The following is a 20,584-nucleotide window of genomic DNA, read 5'->3' as shown; positions in this document are numbered from 1 at the left end:
TATCCTTGAATTAAAAGATCACTGCTACCTTTACAGTTAGTAACATGTTGAAGACAGAAAGGGTCTGAAAAGGATAATGAGAAAACATGGTTTGTGGAATTGAAAAAGGTATTTGGGGAAGCAATGTCAAAAGGAAGCACCATATGTGTTCAACATTTCCCCCTATATACTGATAGAAATAAGCCATTTAAAGCATTTTCAATGGTCTGTGGCTTTGGTTTTCATATAGTATTAAAAAAGTATATCTTACTATTTGCATCCTTATAGTCATGTGCATGATGATGGAGTTGTCACAGTCTATTTACCTACAATATACTTTCTGGGATAAAAGTTATTTACCCTAGACTTGATGAATAGAGTCTAAAACTAGAAGACAGCAAAAAATTCAGTAATCAAGATAAATGTATTTCAATGGAGTATTTATAAAAATCAAAATAATGCAAAAAACTTGACACTGAAATCTTTAATAAAGTTGGGCTCTGCAAAGATCTGATGAGGGTGAAAGAAGTGAAAGAGGGGTGCCAGGACAGAGCTCACTATAGTCCCTGCCCTGCCAATGACATGAAATGAAACATGCTGTCTTCAAGGGTCACAGTTGACTAAGAGTTTCCAGTGGCATGTTCTTACTGGAATATCTGTTCATTTCCAATTTACAGTTTTACCATACATACTATCTGTAGGGTCTTTGTTGATGAAATCACAGGGGATCACTGAACATGAAGTCATGTAATTTCATCAGAAAGATATCTACTTAAAGTTTTAGGAACTTTTTTGAATTAATTCAAATTAATTTTGAATTAATTTTCACAATTAATTTTGAAAGTATTTTACGTTGCTAACTAGGTACATGTTTACAAAACTATGACTTCCTTATGAGATTAGACGCAACTGAGCATTTTACATGTAAAAGGGCATTTTGTGGAGAACCAAAGAATATATAGTACTACTTTTAAATAACTGTGTAATAAAAATGTATGCAATATAGAAATTTTAAAATTACATGAATGAGTCCAGTCTATGAAAATAAGTCTTTAAAGTCAATTGGAGTTAATATATTCTGAGCCTTCATTTAAAACATCTGAAATAAAACTTAAATTTTAAAAGTTCAGTTATTATGATGTGCCCTGTAAAGATTGAAGAACAAGTATATCTTTTCTAAAATGTTCATATGAATAATTATAAAAGGCTTTTAAATACATAACACTAGAAGAAAATGTACAAGGAAAGAAGTAAAAAATACCTCAAATATTATCTTGAGATAGAATAGTAATACTTAGTAAAACATTTCCTAGCATTTTTCTAATAGTGAGATGTTCAAAGTAGCCTAAACTTAGTTTCTAAAATAGCAACAGAAAATTTCAGGCCTGAGGCCACCATTCTGTGTTTATAATGCTATAAATTTTACCTTATATTTGAACTGTTTTACAGTGTTCAGATTGCTTTCCATAAACCACCTCATAGAAGGCCTCTGGACGAGCCCTTTGAGGGAGTTCTCTACATGAATGGGGAAGTGAGGCTCTGAGATGCAGAGCAGGGACACACTGCCTGGACACATGGAAGTGAAATCTTGGCTCTTAAACCTAGATTCTTCCCTTATGCATTATAGCCAGTGTGTAACTCCACAATGAATAACAGAACCGGGCTTGCAAATTTGAAAATATGAATTCCATGGAGGAAAATATATAATCATAAACATCATCAAGATTATTGCCAAAAAAGAAACTCAATGTAATTTTCAAATGATTTATTTATTACAGTGACAAGGAAGACTCTAAATACAAACAGGTTCTTTTGCTAATACAATTACTGCATTGTTACCTAAGACTGGACATACAAGAGGATACACACCTAAATAAGAGGCAGTCAGTTTTGAGTTTCTAGCTGTGGTACCCTATGAGTGTTCTATTTAATTGTGTAGCAGTTTACTATTTCAAATTCTCTTTGCAACAGAAATTCCTGAAACATGTTGAACATAAGTCAATATCATTAGTTTTAAACAGACTAGTGGATCTGTATCATAGATACACTTACACATGGATATTAGGGAATGTTATTTAAGTGTCTATCTCTAAAATTCTCATTTTTAGGAATTAAAAGTTTTTATATTTAATGGTGTTGTTTTCCAGAATTCATATTAATAAAAGAAAATTTTAATGAGTCATTTGATAGGAATTTTTTAATTTTAGCAACTAGATGTGATGCCAACAAAATCTCACAAATCTCTTTTAGTGATGCCAGGGTTATCCTACTTCTAATTTCCTATAGCTAGTGACATAATAAAACATTTATCAAGGATTCAATATTGATTTCCTTGGACCTGAAAAAATGCTCAATATGGCAACTATTTAAGCTTATTTTTACTCTTTTTGAAAAAAGAATAGAACATAGCTATAAAAACAAAGAAGTTATTTTTAATCAACATATTTAATGGTTACAAATATAAAAATTAAAAATATTTTGGGGAGTACTCCTTGTAATGGCTTTCAGAACCAGTACACAGCATGCAAGAAACTGTGATCTACTGCTTAGCTTGCTACCTTCCTTTATTTTGAAATTTGTTCTAAGTGGCTTTTGACAATTCTCAGAGGGTGACGAAAGTACATACATATACATAATTTTTTCAAAGGATGATAGTTTTCCATCATTATTCATTTAACAATATGTTGCTGAAATAAAACTCAAAAGTAATTCCAAGTAATATCATCTTTTAGGGCAAAAAAGAAAAAAATCAACAACACATATTTTTATCTATTTTTTAAAAGTCACAGTCACCTGATGTCTAGTTATGGTATATTCACTTAGGTCAATAATTAATTGTAAGGTCCTTAAGGGCAGAGACCACACTATTTCAATTTTATAGTTCTATTCTCTAATCTCTCCCTATACCTTGCTCTTTGCAGCCTCCCTTGCACAGAATCGGATGCTTGTACCCCCAAAAATGTTTGTTGAAATGACTAGAATTTCCCTATTAGATAGATATATAAAGATATGTGTCATATATTTAACATATTAATTCCATTTTTCTATGGCTTAGTCAATATTTGTACTCATGTGCACACTAATAATCTTCTTTGTGATTTTCTATAAATTCAGGAATTATACAATATAAATCACAGCAAATAAATCAGATTGCTGAAGGCCTTAATAGATCAGCACTTTATGTCTATTCCTGTTTATATTGCTTCGCATATTTTATTTTGAGAATTCCTGCTTCTTTCTGGGAATAGAAAGTCAAGCTTCTTTCTGGGAATAGAACTACAAGAGTTTATACTTAATAAGGATCAATTGTGATGTGCTATCAGTAGTTTCCCTTTCCCTAGTTCACATCTATATGGCCAACAAGATCAACCTTTAGCTAAAGACATTAGCCTCTATGTCATTAGAAGTCTAAATTAACTTGACTGCACAAGATTGGTTTCTGTTATACTGTGTATCACTTATTTGGGCTAATTGATGACTAAATGGAATTGGCTACTTTGTTGACAACATTTCATGCTTAAAGATGAGATTTACTGTAGGATGATTGATTCAAATTAAAGCATCTACTAAAACATAAATGCCTTCACCTAACAAATCAAACAAATTTGGTAAAGTTTTAGAGTAAGTACATTTAAGCAACATTAAATTTAAAAGCATTGTTTGTTATATTGTTTAAAAGCAAATGGGGTTATATAATTCAGGAACTGTAAACTGGAAGAAAAATCTAAATGGTATTAAATTTGTATCTGTGGGCTGCTCTGCTTGTTGGAATTACAAAATGATTTAGACAATGATTTCCTAAAACTAGAGGAATTTGAATATTTTTGATCAGTAACGACTCTGAACAAAGTATCGGCAAATCTACCACAAATTAATAACAAGACTAACAATAACTTAGCTTATATATACAATGATAAACAAATGGCATGTTTGGGTTTTCTTAATTTGTCCAAATCCAACTCCTATGGATGAGGTTCCAATTAGCACAGCTTGCAGGAGCACACCTTTTCTATCCATAAATGATGCTTTTGTTTACCTGGAAAGAAAACAGATTATCTTGGGTTATATGGTGAAATGCAGAAGGGGAAGGAGGAAAGAAGGGTAAGAGGAAGGGTGGAAGAGAGAGGAGGATGAAAGGAGAGAGAAAATGAAGAAAAATATAAGTCAAGAAAGGGAAGAAGGAAAGAAGAAAGCAGTTACTCATAATTTCTACATTTCTTTCTCTATACTAAATAAAATGTTAATATAATAAAGAAATTCTGATAAGCCAAGCCTCAGGTACTATTTTAATTGCACATCTTATTAATATTTTTTTAAATCACTGAGAAAAATCAGAAGTTGTCAACAAGATTAATTGAGTTTGAAATTAATAAATTTCCATAAATTTCAAGCAGTTGAATTGTTCTTGGAGAAGCTCACCATGGCAGTTTTAGGACAAAATGGTATAAATATCAGTTAAAATATGGTTTGAGCTGTAGAATTCTTAAAGAAAATGTATTTCTCAGACTGCAGGCTAAAAACAAAATCACTTTATTAAATTAATTTGACTAATTAGAGCATTGTGCCTCAGTTAACTACTTCTAAACACATTTATATTAATAATGTGACCAATCATAGTAACTCCCATTCCTACTGGCAAAAACTCAAAAAGCTGATTATTACTTTAGCTAAACCAATATTCAATATTGTATTATATATGTATTATATATATATGCCCATAATTTTATATCCTTTAAAATTATTAGATTAATGCATTTTCCCTTTTGGTAAATTATTTAAAATATTGATATTGTTAAACACAACTAGAAGATAGAGCTTACATGTTTTTACTACTTAAATTGTTCTTACTTTTTCTAGAACATTTTTTTAGCACTAGTCTTAAGAAGTGTGTTCTTGATGGCTATGAGTGATGGGCTGCTCACACATTCTACATTTTTTCTGCTTCATGCATCATCATCAGCCATCTCCAACACTCTACTCCTGAATCTGTCCTACTTTCTGTTACCTGATTTTTGCTGGTGATTCATGAGCCAGAATAGTATATATAAAAAAAAAAAGCTTCACTTTTCACAATGTAGTATCCTCTACGAAACAGTAAGAAACCTAGTTTTGTTCATCAGATTCATGCAAATATAATATTGATTAACAATGATGTATGTAGATCTACACACATAACATGCTATATAAAAACCACTAAAATGTTCTGTTAATGGCAGAATGCATACTGATTATAAACTACTTCAGAATGACATAAGAATGCTTATCTGAAAATGCATTTTTTTTGTACTTCCAAACCCTCTTTTGTCACCATTATTTTCAGCTGAAGCCGTATTGAAGTGCACTATCCCTTAGTGCACTAGTAAGTAAAATTCTTAGTTTCCCAAGCCAATAAGGTGATAAAAGCTCAAGGTTTCTCATTAACACTTGGATAAAATTTGTGAATGTCACACTAAATTTTTATCATCATGAGTACAAAGATAAGGGGCCAAGAACATTTTTTTTAATATTCTGGAGATCAGGGATTGGGCTATATACAATCACTGTGCATTAAACAGTTAATAAGAAGTTAGCCAACAAAATACTAAACTGAACTATTTTTGTGATAACATCTTTCAGATTTGGAAGTGACCAGGCCTTAAAGAGCCAAAGAAAGAAAGCCTAATGGCCCTAAAAACACAAAAAAGGGAGCTGTAAGTTCACATGTTGTCTCAGTGCTTCTATTACTAGACATCAAAGTTATTCCCACAGGTTCCGGGAATGTATATATGCTGGTGAAGAAGCCAGTAGACTTCACAGAGTCTAAGCCAGAAACTTCAATCTGGGATTCACCTGTGAGTCAAAAGTCTTTGCTAATGAATTATTCCAAAGAAAAGACACTGCTGAGGGAGACTTTAACCTATCAGACAAGACCTCCAGGTTCACTGGCAGGGTCAGAGTAACAAGAATGCTGTGGTCTAAAGTGGCTTTGCCCAACCTTAATGGACTGCAGGCACTCACCTGGGTATTCAACTTGAACCAATAAAGAGATCACAATGGCATGATGAATAAGGTAGAGCCCTCTAGAGGAGGTGAATGACCACTCCACCAGGCATCTAAATTGTGACCTATATGCACGCTCCAGCCCATTTACAAATGGGTCATCCCAGCTGGTGAAGCAGTGATGTCAATGGAAAAATAATCTACATACTGAGTTAAAACCCATTTTGTTCAAAGATAATTCACAACGTCAATCTTACTGTTTTATACAAATTCTAAAAATTGGATTTTATTATTGGCATTTTAAAATGCTTCCTCAACATTTTAAAAATTTCAACTTCATTTAAAAAAATTTAGTTTTTCTGCACTGTAACTTTCTTACTCCCTGCAGATGCAAACTAATTGATAGGAGCAATATAAAGCTACGTAAGTTTCAGTAAAATGATGTTTTAGAGGATTTGCCAAGAAAAGACTTTACTTGGAGAGAACAATATATGATGCAGTACTCTTGAACTGTGCTTGAGTAGAAAAATGATTTTGTTTTCACTTTCTGGATGCTGTTTGAACAACTGGCATATTCATTAAAAATGATGTAATAAATATATTAGTTATTTAGAATTGCATAAATAAAGCCATGCAAGGTCAATATCCATTAAAGGCAAAAGACTGATAACATCCAACTTTGTAATTAGGGGATTTGCATATATATGAAAGTCCTAAACATAATTTTAAATAAGTGAAAATATTCCAGGTGAAAATGATGAGTCGCTCATTCAGATTTAAATATACTTCTTTCCATACAAGAAATAATGAATACAGTAATGCAGTTATAAGCTTAGCTAGTGAAGCACTTCTACTGTTTTGAGGACATCTTATCAAACTTTACCACTTAAAGATCCCAAATTTTATTTTTTTCTTCTAACAAAGGTGGTTTAACATGCTTTCCAGAGCAACACCACCTATACATGGTAAATAGAGGTCACTAGACCACCAAAGTAATGTTTGCACTTTTGGAGCTCTACATTTGAATGACTTGATATTTTGAAGTTGATTTTTGGACTTTGAGAAGTGGCCAGTCATATTTTCATAGTTGAAGGGAAGTCCCACCATGCCACCAATTTCACAAATCTTCCTTCATGTTCGGTTTTAAGAATTTTGTTTCTCAAATGCTCATACTTCAAGGAAATGCACTCAATCATCAAAATCTTTCTTACTAAACAAGCATCTCTGTCAGAAGTGTCTTAATTTCTTATCACAGAATTTTATCCACACAAGGAGCAATAAATAATTCATGCCACTGCCTCTTTGTTGTGTGTCCCTGAACTGCACAGAGCTGCAAGGCTGACAGCTGTGTCAGGACAAGCACCAAGGATCTGACATGACAAGTGACTAACAAGTTTCTTTCAGTTCATAGAGAAGGAAGACAATGGCCCAAAGTGCAGAAAGAAACCTTGAAACAAAATAAAACTGCTTCTTTCTTTTTACCTAAGTGTTTGCTATGAGCTTATTTCCACCCCACAAGCCCTGGTCATTTTATAGGACTGCCCAGCCCCCTTTATTCCTCACACTCGCTTGGCCATTTACGCCCGGCCACGGATCAATATGAGCAATTCTTGGAGAAATACGATGTCTCCATGACAACCAAGCCACAAATTCTCAGTGGAAGGCAGTGAGACCAGTAGTGAACTCTCCAGAGGTTTCTAGGCCTATAAGGCTAGATGTCTTAAAATGCAGGAATGGACAGAAGAAAAAGCCAGAGTAATTCATTCTTTATTACCAGTTTAATGATGTCCAATGTCTAGAATGGTACTCACTTTTTAAGTTAAGATTCTTTATCAACACTTCTGTTTTCTAATTGATCTTTCTTTTTTGATATATCCTTTTGTTTATGCCAATCAGATAGACTGCTATATTTGAATATCACAATTACACTCATACTGAGGGATGACCGAAATTTATTCTACTTTTAAAACAGCATAAAGCTAATGTATTTTTGCAAAAAAACACAATGAACACTTCAGTTAAAACTTCACTCATGGATTTAACTGCCTGATAAGGTGATAGAAAACTGTTGATCAACACAGTTTAAAAACCTAGTCAAAATCAGACAATTTTAGTCAGAACTAAAAGTAATTTAAAAATGCTACCACTACTCTCTCCCTTTTCACGTGGGACACATCTATATGGCAGTGGGTGGGGCTGTTGTGCTGATGAAAAATTTCTGTCATTGCTAAAGACGCCATTTCTCAGTCCCATGGATGCTGAGGCAGAAGCGTGGCTGAGAACAGACACACAGCAGCAGTTCGTCTTTTGAGGAATCTTGGTGTAGTGGAGGGACTGAAATACAAGCCACTGCCACTGGGCCAACTGGGGTTCCAAGATGACTTAGGGGACCTGACATAGATTGCAGGCTGCACCTTTCACTGAAAATTAAATCTCAGTAGCTCTCCTCGGGGAAGGATCAGGGGACTGTTTGCAGCTGCCCCCTGTCAGCGAAGGCTACAAGATTTGGAAATCTCTTAACTAAGCTGACAGACCACAGAGAGGATGAATCAAAAATCTGATACATGGATCAGCACACAAAGATGTGAGAGGATAGAGGGTGCACAGCAGCCCGAGAAAACAGGGAAGAAAAACGTTCAAGGCGGGGAGATAGTTAACTCTTCCGCTCATGGTCATAAGGCATCTTCTAGCATTTAATGGCTTTATAGTGAGCCAGGAATTGTCTTTCAACTCTCATAAGTTTTTTTTTCCCCCTCTTAATTAATTCGTTGTTAGGACTAAGTAGGCTTCAAAACAAAACAGAAAGAAAAACTCATGCTTAAATTTTCTTGGACATATCCTTCCAGTACATTTCTGTCTATTCTTTCTACAAAGAAAATACAAACATCAGTAACCTGGACAGAGGGTACATTTTATTGAATGAGGAAGGGTTACTCTTTTGTGTTCATTACTGTTATGCTAAAATCCTCTCATTCTAGTTAGAATTCTGTTTGTCTTTAGAGGGGTAAATAAGATTGTAATGATATTGCTTTCTCTTTTCTCCCTTATTCTCCACTTCCTCTTGATTCCATTATTTGAAATATTTAAAATGTTGCTATTTCTCCAGTTTCCAACCTCTGCCTCTATTAACCAGTTTAGCCTAAAATTGATGATAATGAACTAATAGTGTCAGCTTCCCTTCTCAGTCATAAAGCCTTTGTACTTCCTCCAACTGAATTCTTGATGAAAGAGGAAAAGATAACAGCTCCACACTGTGACCCCTGGAGGTGACCATTAATTTGACAGTGCAGCTGCTAAAAGAAAACAGCATTACAATGTCCTCTCCCCCCACCCCCTTCCAAGGACCCCAAAGCTGTGTCAAATTTATCATTTATACTTGACTATTTTTAAATGGCTTTCACCTGGACTCTCAGACTCTTCCAAGACACATCTGTCAGGCATGTCCTCGGTGTCTTGGAAGTTTGCCGAGTTTGAGTTGCTGTCATGCTTGACCGAACTGACTGGAGCTATTAAAAAAGAGAGCAAAGAAAGAGAAAGAGGGCGATGAGAAAGTAGTAATAAACACCATTAAATATTTCCTTTCATTTCCACAGATATTTCCAGGGACACACTACATAAACACAAATAATAGATTGAAATAAAATGTATCCTCTAAGTATGTATTGGCAGACATGTAATTAGTTGAAAAATCTATAGATGAGACTTTATCTTAGAAGAAAAATAAGTTCATGGCATCAGTTTAAAAGCTACAAAGTAATGAAGTGATCCCTTCGAAACAGAAAGCGTATTTTTAATGCCTAAATCTAAGGCTATAGTCAATTAACAGCAACAGGACCAGCTCTATCCTGGTGCAGTGGTTCTTTTTGTCCCACAAATCACAGTGGAGGACACTTTTCATGCATTTTGGTTTTTTTTTCATCAAATTAAAAATGATGGTTCCAAACACAAATAAAAAATCCCTATAAAAATAAATTTTAAAAGATAGGATAAATACATTGCAAATGATAATAAGGAGAAGTGGTCTTTTGAATGGTAGGTCTTCACACAACTACAATGAGATATTTTCTGAGTAGGAATTATGCACAGAAACAAAAGTGAAAATAGGAATATAAAATTTCCTATAAACACATTACAACTACTAGCTCTGTTAGAGAAGCAAAGGGTTATGTTTCCACGTTTTTCTACAAGTAACATATTTCCTTATTATATTTGTTCAAGGAATCATTTAATCAGGAAGCGTAAATATGGTCTTCATGAAGACACTCTGAATAACAAAACAAAGCAAGCCTTAAATAATGTAAATTATGTCATACTCATCTAAAGCCAAGCAATATGGACTTTTGTCTATCACAGATTTATTTGGTGAAAATTATCACTGTCTCCTCAGGTCCTGATAACACACACAACATATTATTTATGAGCCGTAAATGCAATAGAGGAAATATATATTTGTGTCATAATATGTTTATATATATATATTTAGCATAGATATTTAATAAGAAATAATCTGTTGGCCCAGGGCAGTGGGCTGGCTGCTGTTTGTAAGCCTCCCTTAGGAGATGAGGGAGCAAATGCAGAGGCTAGAGCTTATGTTCCTTCACACATTCAATAAGTGATGCAGAGGGCTGCCTGAGGGCCGAAGGAGCCTTAGGAGAGCTCACACCTCCAGACTCCTGTCTTGTTTTCATGGACTGTGCATAGCAGTGGTGCCCATAACCTGAAACCCATATACACACATTTAAAGGAGACCAGTAACATTATTTTGTTCTAAATATCCTGTCCAGTTTCACCCACCCTCTCAGAATACCAATAATCCTGCTTTGTTGTGTGGAAGGGCAAGCACAGAATTAGAATTCACTTTTTATTTGGGAATAAAATATGAGAAAAACTATATAAAATTCTGATTTTGGATAAATACACACAACTTTTCATCTTGAGTTCTCTGAAAACAAACAAGCATGGAAGTAGGTACCACGTTTGTTTTATTCACCTGTGTATGCCCTGGGCTATGGAAAGTATTCTTAAAGATTTGTGTGATGAGTCAATAGATAAACAAATGAATGAAGCAGAAGTACCATACTGGATGTCCTCCTGATTCAAGAGTATATATGCTTTATCTTTAGTTTGATCTGTTCAGCTTCTTGTTTAGGCCCACTTGAGATGAAAGATGCATATTTACAAAGTGGTGGTGTTGGGTTAGTCCATGACTTGGAAGGAGAGCTAAGTAGTATGTATGGCCTAAGTAGTTATTTTGGTGTCACTGCTTTTAGTTTTCCTCAGTTTAGATCATACTTACAGTTTACTTTTGAATCCACAGATTTTTTTGAAATGTTTAAGTGGAATAATTAAATGCATCAAAGTTGCAGACTACTATTACAATGGTCAAAATTTTCTGGCCTACTTTCTTGATTTTTTTTTATATTTATATATCTTGCTAATTTTCTGAGATACTTCTGTTGGTATTTATAATAGGGAATTAGCCATACAACTGACAGAAAATGAAGCAGCATCTGTGTTTACTTGGGCAAACATATCATACTTGGCATCCCACACATTATTCTTTCATCTAAAACTTGCATCTATTCATTTATCTAGTCATTCCTCCAAAACGCTCTTCTAGATACAGGGGCCTCAAAGAGCTGAAGAGAGCATAGTATTAGAACAACAAAGTCCATGCCTACCACCAGATTTAGTGGCAATAAAGTAGTCCCAGGATGAACTGACATTCCATATCTTTCAAGAAAACAGGAAAGTTAGATATATCAATAGTTTTAGCTGCATGAACTTTATTAAACTCACACTATAAGGTACCTTTGCAGGTATTTTTGTCTCCAGAAAGATTTTGGAGGGTGCTGTTTGTGTGTGGGGGGGTGGGTAGAGTAGAGTAGTAGAGTAGAAAGGGTTGTTCATTAGATGTTTGGCTTAATTGCACTTTTGCTTCCAAATTTGAGAGATGGTACAAGATTTGCCTTTTAGTTTTTACTGGGTAGCTTATAGAGTATCCGGTTAAATTCACTGTAGAAGAAATTCTTACATTCTGTCAACTGGGAACAATAGACATTGGAGAGGTTAATTACTGCCATTCCACTTTTTGGCTTTTTTTTTGATAGACCAGTGTTTGCAATTATTCTTTTGGGTGTTTCTTGTGATGTGTGACATTTCATCATCTAACTCTGACATGATGTGTGGCCTAGGCTTCTCTGATGAATAATTTCAAAAACGATGAAATAAAAAAATATTGATCTGGTGATTATCAGGCACAGCATAGAGCTCTGTGCTAGATCATGTGAAGGGATGAAAAAATGAGGTGTTTCTAAGGTGCCCACATACAACTTGTGATATAGTTGAGTTATAATAGAAACTAACTAATAGGAGCATTAGAGACAATATTCCAAGAGTAACATGGTTTTTAAGGAATGCAGAGGTAATTCTCCTGCAATAGGGTGTGTTAGGAAGTGAAATTTGAATTAAATCTCATTGAGAAGTAATATGAGTAGCCCAAAAGGAACTTGTACTCTGCAAAAGGAAAAGATGTGAATTCAGGCCTGGCCAAAAAAATACAGTAGCCTGGTGTCACAGATATATTTAACAGAGTATTGCTGCCTACTTTTGTATGTATTTTTAATGATTCTTCTTACATGTTGCTTTGAGCTTTCCCTGAATTGCTGTTGTGGCTAATTCCTCTCACCTGTAGAAGTTAGCTATAGACAGGTTTTTCCTTGCCGTAGATAGTCAATAATTTGATCTTTACGATGGTGGGCCCATTTATCACAGTAAGTTGTCCTTTCACTATACATATTGATTTTTATTTATCAATACTAAAGTCCATTTGTAGCTCATCACTAAAGTTCTTGGATATTTTCAGTAGTTTTTGAAGATGCATTTTAGAGCTTGGCAGAGAGGTACTTTTGACATCAATATAGTGCAAATGGTTGCTAGGCTCATCCTTAAGTTAAAATCAACTGTTTATTTCCTCTGTAATGTATTCTGAAATAGTCTACATTTGGGGGGTGAGAGGCAAAAAAGATAAACACTCCTTGACAGTTCGACCACTGAACGATGTAAGGTGTTCCATTTACTCATCACACACCTCAAAATATTGACAACTACAAGGCTGGTGTTCTAAATACCTTTGTAGTACCTTTGGAAGCTAGATAGGAGAGAAAGTCCATGTACTTGGTGAAGATGCCTTTGACTATGGTGTGCTTAATTATTAGTGTTAAAGAAATTCCTGAAGAAATAAATGGTTCAACTGTAGATAATACAAAATAAGTAGTTTTTAAATTACACTTAAGAACATGTAATGAAAAAGCACAGAAAATTTTATGACAAGGACTTTATAGAAGAATTTACTGAAACAAATATGGTGACAGGGTCAGCAGTGGTTATGCTCTTTTGAAAAATCAAAGTGTTAGTCACTCAGTCATATACAACTCTTTTTGACTTGATAGACTGTAACTCCACTATCCATGGATTCTCCAGGCAAGAATACTGGAGTGGGTAGCCATTTCCTTCTCTAGGGTATCTTCCCAACCCAGGGATCGAACCCAGTTCTCCTGCATTGCAGGCAAATTCTTCACTGTCTGTGCCACTATGATATGCTCCTTTACCTCTCTCTATTCACTATTTTGGCTTCAGTTAATGTGTAAAAATTCCTTCCTGCCTTTTCTCATCATTTGCAGAAATGAAAATATTCATTAAAATTTGAAGATGGCTAGGTCAAGGCATGGAGAAGGAAATGGCAACCCACTCCAGTGTTCTTGCCTGGAGAATCCCAGGGATGGGGTCACACAGAGTTGGACACGACTGAAGTGACTTAGCAGCAGCAGCAGGTCAAGGCAACAAACAACTTCAAGAAACATCCTCCCCGTTCATAGTAAGAGAATGACCACTGGGAAAAGTCTCCATCATCTCCACAAACAGTAGTTGATTCTTGCATGCTGGGCCAGTACTGTAGTATATACAGAGTCTTTATTAAAAATCCATATCAATCACAGTGTGAATAAAATTTGTAATGCAAATAATGTTTTCAATATGATGACATATAAGTGATTGAAAAATAAATCCCATCTGGCATATATATGGAGTTTGGGGAAGTACTGGAGATAGTGATAGGAAAATCATTAACAAAAAGATATAACAATTTGAAATGCTGGTCAACAGAGTAAAATAAACCATTGTAGTAGTAGATAAAACTCAGACAGAAATCTTATTTGCACCTTATTCAAAGGCGTAAAAATAATGCACAACTTGCAGAGATCAGGAAAGACTAAAACTCTGCTCAATTAGGAATGAGTAGTGGAAAAGAAGTCAAAGACCTGAGTTACAATCTACCAGCTCAATGTGGTGGCCAAGAATTGATCACTTCCTTTGCTGATAATTTAGATCTCTTCTCAATAGTAAGGAATCACTGTGAATAAATTTTAAAAGTCTTTCTATAGGTTTAGAAGAAAGAAAAACTACAATAAGTTCAAGTAGAATCAAACACTCGTGCAACCCTGACTGACCACAAGAAAACTGCAATACGTTTTAAATTAGGAGGAGGCATAACCAGTGAAAAGACTTTAAGTGATAATACTAAGGTTGGAAACAAAGAAGATACCATTTGAACACACCACAAATTCAGTTCACAGAGTGATTCTCTCTGGACAGATGTCTTATCAGAAAAACATATGTAGCTAAAGAGCTATGTACATATTACCCCTACTTAGAGAGTATCTACTGAGATAAACAAGTGATAGGACCTCCTGATTATGTTTAAATAGCAATAGCTACATCCAATAGCTAGCATCAGACTTTAGGCTTACTTTGTATTCAGTGTACACTGGAGACTGGGAAAAAAAAAACATATAGGAATGCCTAGAAATAAATAAAATATATAGTGCTGCTTTATAACTAAGAAATAACTGTTTTATGGACAATTCAGCAAGATGAGTTAAGATTAGATTTATGTGTTTTACTATCTTTCCGCAAGTATAATCTGACACAGAATATTATTTTCTGGGTGATATTTTCTAGTGTGAATTGCTTTAAGCATGAGATATTTTGGGATACATATAATACATAAACTCAGAAGATCAAATTATTTACTACCTAAGGGAAAAAATTTTTGTCTATAGCCAGTCTCTAAGAGGTGTACAACTAGATGTCTAATTTGAGGGATGATAAATGGGAATGAGAAAGTAAAATTAAATTAAATATATAATTAATAATTAATTAATAAAGTAATTAATAATTTAAATTAATATTAAGATATAAAAATTTTCCTGCTATCCAGGAAGTTTGAGCAATAGACTGCTTTGGTAAGGCTGATAAATAAGAAAGTACATCTAGCCTAATGTAAGATACAAGGCAGATACTTGAACTATTTATGAAATTATTGAGTAAAACTGCTAACAAGAATTTCTAAGAATTAAAAAAGCAATAACTAATTTAACCTGTAGTTGAAGGGAAAACTCTTAAGGTCAGGCATTGGGTAAAATAAAATTCCTCATTTCTTTATTACCCAAATATAAGAAATTGGTGATGGACAGGGAAGCCTGATGTGCTACAGTCCATGGGGTCGCAAAGAGCTGTACACAACTGAGCCACTTAACTGAACTAAAATATGTTTTAATTGAAGCAAAGATGAATACCAATGACTTCCTTACAGAGATGAACTTCTTACTTCCCCAGGGTGGGGGTGGGGGGCATGCTGTACTGGCAAAAAGCTTAATTAATAGGACCCAGAAAATATGTTTTCCATTCCACTTATGTCCCTAATAGTATGACCTTGATCTTGTCATTTCACTTACCTGGACTCTGGTGCTTTCAATAATAAAGTAAGAGAATAGGACTGGACAACTTCCTTGACATCTTCATGTCCTGAGACCTGAATATTTTGCCAGTTAAGAATCCAAGACCAACTGACCACTGAGTATATCACTGAACAGGATACAAAGAGTATAAGTGGCTACTAGAGTAATCTTAGAAATAATGAAGGCTTTTGAGGCCCTTTCTGAGTTAAAATTGCTATTTTCCTATAAGTAATTTCATCTGACTGAGGGACAGAGGAAATCAGGGCAACTTCAGAGAGATGCTTGGATGACTGTAATGCCAGGGTGAGGGGGGCCTATTGAAAGATGACCAAGCCAGAACTGAGCCTGGTGGTGGTAGTGGTTTAGTCGCTAAGTGTCCAACTCTTGCGACCCCTTGGACTATAGACTACCAGGTTCCTCCGTCCCTGGGATTCTCCAGGCAAGAATACTGGAGTGGGTTGCCATTTCCTGCTCCAAGAACTGAGGCTGCAGTATGGCTATTCCTGAGGACAAACAAGGTGACACCTTGGCATAGAAGCATCCATCAGATGTTTGCCAATGGTGTAAAACAAATCTTTAAAACCAAACTTAAAAAAAAAAAAAGTTATACCTCTCAAACAATTTGGAAAATATGAACTTCAGTACAAGATGAATCATCCTAAACTAAATTATTTGAATCCATGAAACAGTTGCAAGAAGCAAAACTGCAGTGGAAAAACCCTGGTCTGGAAGCTAGGTCTGGACTGGGTTAGGCTGAAATGGCATTAGACTCCTCTGAAGACTTGGCTTCAGGACCCCAAACATGAAGAGGTTCTCAGTAGTTGTTTGAGTGGATATGGTTATAGAGATGTGGTGTTCCTGTGGAATAGTCTTCTCCTTCTGTCAAATCTCTTACAGGGAGAATCAATAGAACCCAATTTGTTTTTATTATTATTTTTTTTTATGTAAAATGAAGCCCATGAAGTGATTTGTCTTAGTCAAGCCTAGCATGAAAACCAACTCTAATCAAATTATTTAAACTCTCAGCTGAAACAGACTGTAGAGACATTTGGACGCAGGATGGGGAAGGTATGAAAAAGGAAATGTGTAATTTGGGAAATAGAAAAGGAAAGAACCAGGAAAAATGCAAACTTCTCTCCTATTTCTGTTGTGTTTCCTCACCCTCTAAGGCAGTTCTCAGAGTTACCTATGAGAAGTTTGCCTGGAGTTCTTTATGTGTCCTTTAGAGTACCTTTTCCTTGGTAAGGAGTGTTCCAGGGAGAAAAGTGGTGAGTAGATGAGTGAGCACTTTTTTCTTTTTTATCATCAAATCAAAATAATTTCTACAGCTTTGGTCCCTGGTCAATACTGAATAAATTCAGAGTGGAAATAATCCAGGGAAATATTACTTATTATTATTTCTGTATTTATCTATAATTTGGTAAAGATAATTTCTTAATGCAGGAAATAAACTGGTCAAATCAGCAAACTCAATTTCAATTTCAACTTTATATATTAAACCATAGAGACAATTATTTAAGACAAAGGGACTCAAGAACATTTTATTTGAAAGGACCCCTTCATCCCTGAAAGGATGTACAGATGATGGGATAGCTCTAAGAAAGTCTAGAAATTAACTCTTACACTATTCATGCAGTTAGATTTTGTAAAACTCATTTGACTTTTCTCATAAGGACAAAACCCTGTGTATTTTTACTGTTCAGAAATCTTACTGTTCAGAATTTCAAGAAATTGAAAGCAGGAATAGATTCCCAAGAAGAAAACAAATGGATTCCCTCCCATGTATTGATAAATTGAAGAACAGTCGGTAAAGGGAGAATTCTAAGAGGAATGTGTAGTATACTTCCCAGCTTGCATCTGAAAATTTAGAAGGTCAGGAAAACAAAAGAGATCCTTCAATCAAAAGAGTCTCATGCTAGCATTTGAGATTAGAGATCAGCATGATTTATATGTGAACTTAAGATAAGGATGCACAGCATAGGGCAATTTACACCAGAGCAAAGTCTACAGTTAATCTGTAAGGAACAATACCAAAATATTTTTCTCTAGAATCAGTGGGAGAAGGAACTGTCAACTGGCACTACCATTGGAATTTGTAAGAGCAGCAACCTTTCCATAGGCTGAACCTAAAAAGACACTATCAGCATGGAGAAAACGATTGGCAGGCAGTCTCAAATTCCCAGCTGATAGCTGTCTCTGTCTCAAGGGAAAATGCTTGTCTCAGATGGTTAGTCAAGTGTCAGAGCTCTTTCATCTCCTAGGTAGGAAATGGAAAATAAGGAAATCAAATTATCTAGACTATGCCTTCATTTTCTGATTCTTTGTCAACATTAAGAAGGATGCAAGGAAGAAAAGGTCTGAGTTACCATATTTTGTATCATTAGGCTTGGGTACTCTGAATGTGATTTATTTTTATTTGAATGACATCAAAATGGCATGTTAGTGTATGTACTAGAGAATTTATTGAAATTGAATTGAAGTCATGTATGGATGATAATAATGTGCTTTACCACTGTATTATAATCAGTAGCAACCATTACTCTCCTCACACATCTACTCACACCAGACATAGAAAATATAGGCGATCCATTGGCACTGACTGCCTCTTATGTCAGGCATATAAAGTGGAGCCATGCATTTAAAAATATTAATTTTTCTGGGGGATAAATAATGCAAAGTTGTCTTTTCAAATCCTCAGGCTGTGTCACTGCATAACACTCAGTGTTTGTACTAGTATCTCTAAAAGATGGTTATAGTACAATAGAATACAAATATAACCTCAGTAACTAGTAGAGTTTGGAGAAGGCAATGGCAACCCACTCCAGTACTCTTGCCTGTAAAAAGCCACGGATGGAGGAGCCTGGTAGGCTGCAGTCCATGGGGTCGCAAAGAGTCGGACACGACTGAGTGACTTCACTTTCACTTTTCACTTTCATGCATTGGAGAAGGAAATGGCAACCCACTCCAGTGTTCTTGCCTGGAGAATCCCAGGGATGGGGGAGCCTGGTGGGCTGCTGTCTATGGGGTCACACAGAGTCGGACACGACTGAAGCGACTTAGCAGCAGCAGCAGCAAGTGGTAGAGAGTCTCATTTTGATCCTAGGCAAGCTATTGCCATCTATAAATAAAGGATAAAGGAAGCAGACCTAAAGAAGCAAAGTTTTCAATAGCAAACACGCAGTGGATAAAGGGAAATCAGCAAATATAATCTAATGAGACTTTTGGAAAACTAGGTTCGATATAAAAGAGATGCTAAAATTACAGAACTAAGAAGTAGGAAACAAAGCTTAGAGACAAGCAGATATTTCTAGATAAGAAAGTATAAACAAGTGTCCTGATTAGTGTAAAACACTTCTCTTAGTAAGTTGTTACAAATTATTTTGAAGAATATGTGGTAAAACCTCCAAAACTGCAGGCAAAACTAAAGGTTCCTGAATTGTAAAATGTTAGGTTGATTAAATTAAATATAGATAACAATGGTAAGGGTGAATCAGTGGTAATACTACACATTTCAGAATAAAATTCTGGAAAACATTCAAAATAAAAACATGATCCAAAATATATGTAACAAGAACATGACTGAGCTATCGTATGTTATGACTAAGGACATTGTTGTTGTTATTCGGTCACTCAGTTGCTCAGTCATGTCCAACTCTTTGGGACCCTATGGACTGTAGCCAGCCAGGCGCCTCTGTCCTGGGATTTCCCAGGCAAGAATACTGGAGTGGGTTTCCATTTCCTCCTCCAGGGGATCTTCCCGACTCAGGGATCAAACCTGTGTCTTCTGCATTGGCAGGTGGATTCTTTGCCACTGAGCCACCAGGGAAACCCCTAAGAACATTAGGTCAAAATAAAAATGTAAACAAATAGCTAACATAAGCCAGACATTTTAGGAAGGGGATGATCAACGTGATAAACTAACCATAAGAAAACCAACTAACAAACCCAGGGAGCTTCTGCACCTGGAACCCTGCATGTGTCTTCAGTGACTACAGCCAATATAGGACACAGTGGGATTTAAGAGGCCAACCAAAGGTCCAGGAGCAAGTTGAGGGCAGGAGAATTTATGTACTATCAAAATATCTCAAGAAGAAATTAGGGAGACAGACTCCAGGAGGAGAAGGGAGTAACAAAAGATGAGATGGTTCGATGGCATCACCAACTCAAGGAACATGAGTTTGAACAAACTCCAGGAGATAGTGAAGGATAGGGAAGCCTGGCATGCTGCAGTCCATGGCGATCATAAAGAATCAGACATGACTTAGCAACTGAACAACAACAAAGACTCCAGCAAGGAAGTAAATCTGAAGATGAAAGTGACCAATTTTTGTAAAATTGCCAAGAAACTGCATATCTACCACCACTGTTAGGCACCTCTAGTTCTTCCAACTCTTCAAGAAGCTTATACTCCCACCCTACTCTCCATCACGCCTGTATTTTTATAGCCTGATAAGAAGTGTCTCTCCCTGCAGTAATTCTTTAAACTGAAACAAGTCATGTCCGTAAAGTCATGTCTGGTCATGTAGCTTCTATGTAAAAACCCTGTGATCACCTCTATTCAGTCAGCAATGGGAAATTCTGGAGCCATGGATGGCAAGGCCTTTTAGGACACAGTCTCAACTCATGTTTAGAGGCTTCTCACTAGATTCTGTCCCCACCTTAGACTCTAATATTATACACTACAGGTGGAAGGGCTCATTGTCTCCTGGATGTGCCATTTATTTTCTACACTGGTGCTTTGTTTAGGTTCCCATCTTGAGATATCCTCTCTCACACCAATCTCTAGTTCTCTGCTTGCCCAAAACTCCCCCTTATTAAAAACTCAGCTC

At 35.6% G+C, this 20,584-nt stretch overlaps 1 protein-coding gene across 1 annotated transcript in view; it reads right to left on the bottom strand.

The window, feature by feature from the left end:
- Positions 1-1,729: 1,729 nt before the first annotated feature.
- Positions 1,730-20,584, bottom strand: part of WDR72 (WD repeat domain 72) — a 184,756-nt gene continuing 165,901 nt past the window's right edge. Inside the window, exons 18-19 of the mRNA XM_020893244.2 lie at positions 9,360-9,464; positions 1,730-4,015 (exon numbers count right to left, since the gene is read on the bottom strand). Coding sequence (XP_020748903.2) covers positions 3,960-4,015; positions 9,360-9,464 — 161 coding nt within the window. The 3' untranslated portion in view covers positions 1,730-3,959. The remainder of the gene's footprint in view (positions 4,016-9,359; positions 9,465-20,584) is intronic.

Source organism: Odocoileus virginianus, chromosome 6 (assembly GCF_023699985.2).
Source record: "Odocoileus virginianus isolate 20LAN1187 ecotype Illinois chromosome 6, Ovbor_1.2, whole genome shotgun sequence".
In the NCBI taxonomy this organism is placed as follows: domain Eukaryota; kingdom Metazoa; phylum Chordata; class Mammalia; order Artiodactyla; family Cervidae; genus Odocoileus; species Odocoileus virginianus.
Note: the sequence above shows the minus strand (reverse complement) of the source record. Positions and strands in the feature narration are given on the sequence as shown.